The 8,170-nt window shown below is 38.6% G+C and overlaps 1 protein-coding gene across 1 annotated transcript; it reads right to left on the bottom strand.

Moving 5' to 3' along the window:
- Positions 1–7,379, bottom strand: LOC141773762 (pyrokinin-1 receptor-like). Its single transcript, XM_074645792.1, has 7 exons — positions 7,266–7,379; positions 5,989–6,159; positions 5,694–5,790; positions 3,756–3,961; positions 2,991–3,212; positions 2,747–2,924; positions 1–1,533 (listed from the first exon to the last, which is right to left on the bottom strand). Exons 2-7 carry the CDS (start codon positions 6,136–6,138, stop codon positions 1,160–1,162), a joined length of 1,227 nt encoding a protein of 408 aa, XP_074501893.1. The 5' UTR covers positions 6,139–6,159; positions 7,266–7,379; the 3' UTR covers positions 1–1,159.
- Between the last annotated feature and the right edge of the window lie 791 nt (positions 7,380–8,170).

The following is an 8,170-nucleotide window of genomic DNA, read 5'->3' as shown; positions in this document are numbered from 1 at the left end:
TTAAGTTTATTGATGGTTTATAGCTTTGAACAAAGGCAGTAGTAGAGTAGACACCATAGTGATTTTTTCATGCCTGTGAGTAACTCAGAGTTAATGAAGATTCAGCAAGACCTGAGGGAGCCAATAAAGACTCTCGGGAGCCATAGAAAATATGGTTACCCAACCTAAACCATTCTGATCTGCATCTCAAATATTCACACAAGGGGCAGTCACATTCTTGTCAATCTCCAAAGGGCACACGGACATATTTAAACTCTTGGTGCTACATAATAATTGAAAACACTTTCTATAACAGCCATGTCTATAACTTCTAAACATACTTATAATGCACAATAATCAGCTTATAGCACTGTAAGATTATAAGCACTAATAAATATTCATAATATTTTATAACAATAATAGTAACACATTAAAAAGCATTTTATAATGACTTATAAGGTGAAGTATCATAATTGCTGGTCACTCTCTGACACTTCTTTGTTGTTGCAAGGATTATAGTGTATTAATCATTAAACATTATAATCATACATACACATACATACATACATATATACATACAGTACATACGTACAACATATATATGTATATATATGTGTGTATATACAGTATATGTGTGTGTTTATATATATACATACATACAGTACATATATACACATGTATACACAAATATAAACATAGATAAATAGATAGATAGATAGACACAATATATACATTTATTTCCAACTCAACATAGTACTACACACTACCACGGCTTATCCAGTAATTTCAGTGAAAGTGTCGTATATCACACTTAAAAATTACATTTCTACATTGAATGTCTTCGCATCAGTCACAATATTATAAGCTTTAAAGCACCATACATATACAGTTTTTCTAGCTCGACAAAAGAGAAAGAACAGAAATGTTACTTGACATCAGTAAATAGGTAAATTCCAGACATTCTTTAGACACAGTAAATATGTTTTACAAAAAAAAACTCAACAATACTCTGAGATACGCTTACAGCAATAAAAGGAACAGAAAGAAAGCAGAGGTAGGAACAGAAATACATTTAGCTTTTGTATTCCAAGGTGATATTTTTGTCTTTAATAGCGTGAAAGAGACAACAATTCAGAGTGCTTGTTGTTGCAGCTCATGTTGAAAGGGGCTTTCTGGCTATTCACATACCTCTGATCTGACTTTTTAAGTGACTATTTCTCTTTTTGGTCATATGGCTTTTGCCATCGATCCTCTCTCTGGCTGTTGTGCTTGCTTCTTCACTAGAACTTCCGTGCCGCAGCCAAGACTTCCAGTAGCAGTAAGGCCTGAGCCTACCCAGAGTTCTCCAGCACGCCCTGCGAAATGTGTGGGAGGAAATACAGAACAGCAGCGGGTCCAGAGTGCCGTTGATATACCACAGTGGAAGCGACAAGTACGATTTCAGGATTGTGTAGACGAAAAGGACAGTGTCGGACCACACTACCACATAAACCTGCATCAGTGACGAGGCAATGTCCGGAAAGTTGCAAACAAAGAAGGCCACCACGACTGCACCTGGGAGACAAAACATAGAAGATGTGAATGGCTCAATTGTGTAGCTTAAAGGACCTCAAAATACAATAAATTAGCATCTACTAGCATATTTTGTCTAAATGCAGGGTGTCAAAATGTAGACAGATCCTCATACCATATCATGAGGTTGCCTCAGGCTGCCACTAACAACACCTCATAGAGAGTCCAGCATCTGCTGTTATCTGATTGGCCTAGAAAAGTTGACAAACGTTAAGTGTCTGTGGCGTCACAGTCACAGATTTTTGATTGGTTGCCAAACTTCAAGAGGGTAGGTCTTATCTTATTTTGTCAGAGGGCAGTTGAGACCAGTGGGCAACACCGGGGTCTGAAAAGTGAAGCCAATGAGGAAGTGCCTTAAACTTTCTAACAGCCAGCAGGGGGCGACTCCGGTTGCTAAAAAGAAGTCAGATTGTATAGAAGTCTCTGAGAAAATGAGCCTACTTCTCACTTGATTTATTACCTCAGTAAACATTGTAAACATGAGTTTATGGTCTCAATAGCTAGTTTCAAGTCTTCATCAATACAGCATGATGTTCATTTAGTAAATTATGGTCCCATTTAGAGTCACATTGACCATAAAGCAGGGTATGCTTTAGGGTGTGGCTACCTCGTGATTGACCATGTTTAGAACTTTAATCCTTTCACAGTGTGTTTTCAGTTCATGAAAGTTAATTATAACCTTTTTGGTCGCTTAAAAATGTCTTATTCAATGTTGCGTTGTACTTATCTCCACCCTCTCGTGTAACTTCTGGTTGCAAAAAGTCAATATGGCGATGGACACAAACCAAGATGGCGACGGCTAAAATGCCTAACTCGAGGCTTCAAAACGTCATTTCACAAACCAATGGGTGACGTCACGGTGACTACGTCCACTTCTGATATACAGTCTATGGTGGAGACTGTGATGGACAATGAATGTAGTTTTTGTCTGCAAATCTGTGTTATCGTGAATGAACTAAAACCAACGCCGCCAGCTTGGTGCAATTAATTTATTGTCTGGTTAGCAACCAAGAGTGAAAGTAGTCACCAATGTTCCAGCATCACCTACTTTGCAAGGACATGTGAACTTTGGTGTCACACTATCTATGGAGTGACCGTACACTTCATCAGACTGAGATAAATCAAAGCACCCTGGAGATTTTCTATGCCACAACCTCAAGACATAAACAAGGTTTTATAATTTCCCAAGGCTCACCCATGAGTTTTAGAGCTCTCTTTTCATTTAAAAGTAGCTTTCCATTCTGATGGCACTGGATGTCTCGTCTTCCTTCTGGATCAGGCCGCGTGAGACCCATGTTTCTCCTCTGACGTCCGTTCCGCCTCAGGTGGAGCAGGATGAGCAGATAGAGAGTACAGATGGAGACCAGTGGGACCTGTAGTTGGAGAGGCGTGTTGAGTATGTGTGTGTGATGCAATCTCTCGAACAGCACTTATCTTACCAGAAAGAAGATCCCAGCTCTCAGGAGTAAAGCTCCTTTGTAGATGTGTGCAGGATCAGGCTCAATCATCTCACACATGGTGGAGACATGGAAGGCGTCTTCTCGCGTGGCGGCCGTGTAGTCCAGGATGCAGGCACGAGCCTGGTCATAGACCAGAGCAAAGGGCACTGCCGAGACCAGAGAAATGATCCATACTGAAAGAAGGCAGGGCAGCCGAGATTTCTGTTGGAAAGGAAGGAGAAAGGCTAAGAAATTCAATATGTTAGCCCTTGTTCACAAAGTTTTATGAAATCTGAATATGAGCTGCACTTTTGTATTAATTGTATTTTCTTCAATTTTCTTCTTCTTTTGTGAAGCTTGCACCTTCTTTATGTGGCCAATTTTCATCCTTATTTCTTTTACATTTCATTCTGGGATACAAATATAGCACAAGTAAAAAAATATATATATTTTTTTCTTTTTGGCCGCATTCAAATTGGCCAAATTGGTGATTCCAAAAAATAGATTTGCATCTTAAAAATGTCTGTATGTGCATGTTTTGAACACAAGAATGCCCTGTAGTTGGATACTTGCTTTACTTTTCACTACAGTATCTTATGCAGTTTATCTTGATACAATACTTGTATGAACAAGGAACATATTTTATATGAATTCTGGGTAAGAAACCAAATGATGGCAGTTGCGGACAAATGTAGTAAACCGTATTAAATTCTTCATTTAGCATTTTATGTCGTGGTGTATTTTTTGTGTGTGCAAGTACTAAACCTTCAGGCTGGAGACAGACCACATGGTGTGGCAAATGGCTGCATAGCGCTCAGTGGTAAAGGTCATGATAACCCAGCTTGTGGTGGCACAGTACAATTGGCGCACCATGAAGTAGACTTTGCATACAGTTCGGCCCAGACGCCATGGGTAGCTCTCCCAATAGTACCGGTACAAAGTTACCGGGATGGTCAACAGCTGCAGCATGTCTAAAATTTAAAGAGAAAAGAAGATGAAGGTCATTTAGGAAATTCACACTGAAGATGGTTCCTTGAAGTAGGCAAAGGTAAGCTGTCGAAGTCCAGGAATGACAATATTAAATTGAAATAATAAGTTGAAATTGAAGTGTGCACATTATATACGACATGAAATTTAAATTTAAATTACAAAACTAATTTTCATTTCCAGGTTTGAAATACATTACTGCATGAAATTTAAATGGAGGATAAATAATTTGTAGTGTACTCCAAAGTATAACCTGGCAATATTTATAATAAAATGGAAAGTGAAATATCAAAAGCACTTGTTGTGATTGGGGCCTGTCGATACAAAGTCAGTGAATGCATTCTATAACGTCCACTTTATGAAGTTAATAGACAATAAACAAGCTTGAAAAAGCATCTTATTGGAACAGTGTGTAGCATTTAGAAGGGGGCCTACTGACTGAAATGGAATATAATATTAATAAGTATGTTTTCTTCAGTGTATAATCACTTGAAAATAAGAATCGTGAGCTGTTTATATCTACATAGGGAGTGGGTCCTCTTCATGGAGCCGGCCGCCATGTTTCTACAGGAGCCTAGAACAGACAAACCAAACACTGACTCTGGATAGTGCCGTTCACGTTTTTACGTTTTCGCGTCGGCCACCGTAGTTCTCCTACACGTTTGGCACATAGGAGAAGTTTCAGTTGGTTGTAATCTGCAACCTCATCGCTAGATGCCGCCAGATCCTACACACTGCATCTTTAAAGCCAGGGACACACCAAGCCAACATCGAAGAACTAGCGGCGACCAAGGCCGCCTTTTATGTCGCCTCAGGTCACCTTTGTCCTGGCGAACACACCGCAAAGACTACAGCCGAAGGCCAACTACCACGTAAATTCTGTGCCTGCGTGAGAGGGTCTGTATTCGTCATTCAAAAAGGGAAACTGGAAGACCGAGGACGGCGGATATACAAGCTGTTGTTATGAATCATACATGAAACAAAGTGGCGTCTACCGACAATTTTCACACCACTCTCACTCACCACTTAGCTTAATTCCAGATGGCCATGTCGTGATAATATCTGTGTATCGAATGATAAGATGTGGTGAAAAATTAGAAGAGCCTTCTGCGTTTTTCCTCTTGACTTTACTCGTTGGCTTGCTTTCCTCACATCCGTTTCTCTTTTTGTGCACTGATTCATTTAAGCTGAACAGACAATCAGTGCGATTTCTCTCACCGAAGGGCACCGTTGCTGACTCAACATGCTGAATCGGACGAATATTCTGACACGGGTAGATTAGAGCCAACGGTGCGGGACACACCGGAAAAAATAGGCCGACGGACGCTCACCAACGGCCCCAAACTGTCTGACGGCCGACACTCAGCTTGGCGTGTCAGGGCCTTTGTTGAAATTTAAAATTGGAAAGTGGCTTTTAAATTGCATTTAAATTTCATATACCCATAATTGAATTTCAAATGCCATTTGCCAATTTGAAAATTAAATAACAATGAAATGTCCATTTCCCACTTAATTCCATCATAAATATGGAGGGGTCGTACCGTAGAGTGCACTGAAAAATTAATTATGTATTTTCAAACAAGAAAATAGAAGTGGTTTTATAAAATTATAATTTTGGTGAGTAAAATCACCACAATTAAATGTCACTGTTATTGAATGATTTCAGTTAAATATTGTCAGTACTGGTCCTCCATAAGGTGTATGGTAGTAGTGTACCTGATATGACCAGGCTGATAAGGTAGAAACGAATGGCACTGACTCTCATATGAGCGTCCATGAGGAGGGTCAGTATGCTCACACTGTTGAATAACACCTGTAGAGCATGAGGGGACAGCATTTAGAGGTTAACAGTGTGGAAAAGCATGTGTTGTTTACTGTCTTCATATAATTAACGCTGTATGACTAGTGTTGTGCTGCTGTTGTATTGTATCGTCAACTATACCACTTTGTGTTGTAGTTCAGAAGTTAAAATTGGCTTGTGTGTGAAGTGTGTCCAGTAAAATGTTCATACTCCAAACAAGAAGATGATGCTGTAGAAGATGGTCATGGGGACGGCAATTGTCAGCGGCTCCCTTTTGGTGACACTAATCTCGAGCTGTGGCTTCTCACTCGGGCTGACATTACAGCTGAAGAGGAATGAAATGTGCTCCGACAGGTTCATGGTGAGGCAGCTGGTTGAGAACTAGAAGGATGTTATGGAGAAAAAGTATATCAAATAAAATAAAATACATGACTGAGTTGTTTATGTATAATAAAGATAATGGGTAATTCCCAAGTTCCTCCTCTATAATTAATGTATATGAAATAGATTAATTGACAATGATGCTGCAATTAGCAATCATTATTCAGGTGGGATGTTATTGTTTCAAATTGGTCTGCTCTTAAAATGAGTGCTGTGATACTTTTCATGGTGTTGCATAATTTGGTGGGTACAATTCAGCAGCACGACCTGCCAGAAGAAGGCAAGAGGAGGGGCGCCTGCTGTATGATTGCTCTCTCGTGCTATACTGAGATATTTATGAGGGACCTCTCGATTATTAGCTTTGAGGGAAGAAAAGAAGAAAAGAAGAAGGGTTAAATCTCACAATTAAAATTCCACATTCATCCTTTTTTTGGTGTAATGAATTTTTAAAATGTGCACAATATCTTGCTATTATATATATCTGCTGCTATTTCAGTAAATATATTATATTAAACATGAGCTTAACAGTACATACAGTATATTGCTATACACTACAAATACAGTGATCTTCAGCTTCAGTTGTCAAAAAATAAACTTACGGTAAGCATATCTAAATCTATTCAATCTACAATCTAAATTCATAGACATACATTTAATATAAGGTGATTGACATAAAGTAAATCCTTCAGTCATTAACAGACAAATACATTTGAAGATCCATAACATTAGAGATGAGTGTGCACACAAATAATCACTGCAAATCAGGTTTCTGAGTGAATGAGCACATTCACTCAGAAACCTGTTGCATCTTCAGATCATATTATGCCACCTTTTATGAACAAATCATCAAGTGCAGTGAAGGGAAAATGGACTAATTAGAGGGCACAGCATGCAGAGTGCATGTTATTGCCTGTAATTATACTCATCTGTCAAACATTTCATTTTGATTAAATAGGCAACTGATTAAGATTAAAATCTGAGCACACACTGTACAACCTAATACACAGCCAATATAGCTAATGAGAAAACAATATATTAGAGCCTTTATTGTACAGTTACAAATGACCTGTTTGATGGTGTATTGGATCAATAATGTGCAGACTTACCTTTTAGAGGCAAAATGCCGGGTGAAGCCCAGCAGCTCCCTTCACAAGCAAAAAAAAAACACAGCTGTGGTCATCTCCCTCCTTCCCACTGTGACTCTCACTGACCCTCCCTCTCTCTTCCTCCATCTCCCTCTCTCTACACACTCACTCAGTGGCTGATAGAAAATATGAAACAATTCAATGCAGCTACTTTAATCTGCAAGACAGTCTGACAGGGTATGTAGAAAAAACATATATGAGGGTGTTTCTAAATTTCTATTACAATAACGTTCATTTCCTCCATTTTCCATTTTATAATTTCAATAATATTTTGAAGACATTTAAATTCATTTTGTGCATCATTGCAAATATTGATCTAATTTTTTTCTTTTTTCTAAATAGGGGATTTCATGATTTTCTCCAAAACCTGAAAAATGTAGATAGTCTTCATACACAAAAAAATATATGAGTATATGTATATTAGGACTGTCAATCAATTCAAATATTTGATCGCAAATTAGTCGCACATTTTTTATCTGTTCAAAATGTACCTTAAATGGAGATTTGTCAAGTATTTAACACTCTTATCAACATGGGAGTGGACAAATATGCTTGCTTTATGCAAATGCCTGTATATATTTATTATTGGAAATCAATTAACAACACAAAACAATGACAGATATTGTCCAGAAACCCTCACAGGTACTGCATTTAGCATAAAAAAATATGCTCAGATCATAACATGGCAAACTGCAGCCCAACAGGCAACAACAGCTGTCAGTGTGTCAGTGTGCTGACTTGACTATGACTTGCCCCAAACTGCATGTGATCATCAATAAGTGGGCATGTCTGTAAAGGGGAGACTCGTGGGTACCCATAGAACCCATTTTCGTTCACATAGGCTATCTTGAGGTCAGAGGTCAACG

This window comes from Sebastes fasciatus, chromosome 9 (genome assembly GCF_043250625.1).
Source record: "Sebastes fasciatus isolate fSebFas1 chromosome 9, fSebFas1.pri, whole genome shotgun sequence".
Classification (NCBI taxonomy): domain Eukaryota; kingdom Metazoa; phylum Chordata; class Actinopteri; order Perciformes; family Sebastidae; genus Sebastes; species Sebastes fasciatus.
Note: the sequence above shows the minus strand (reverse complement) of the source record. Positions and strands in the feature narration are given on the sequence as shown.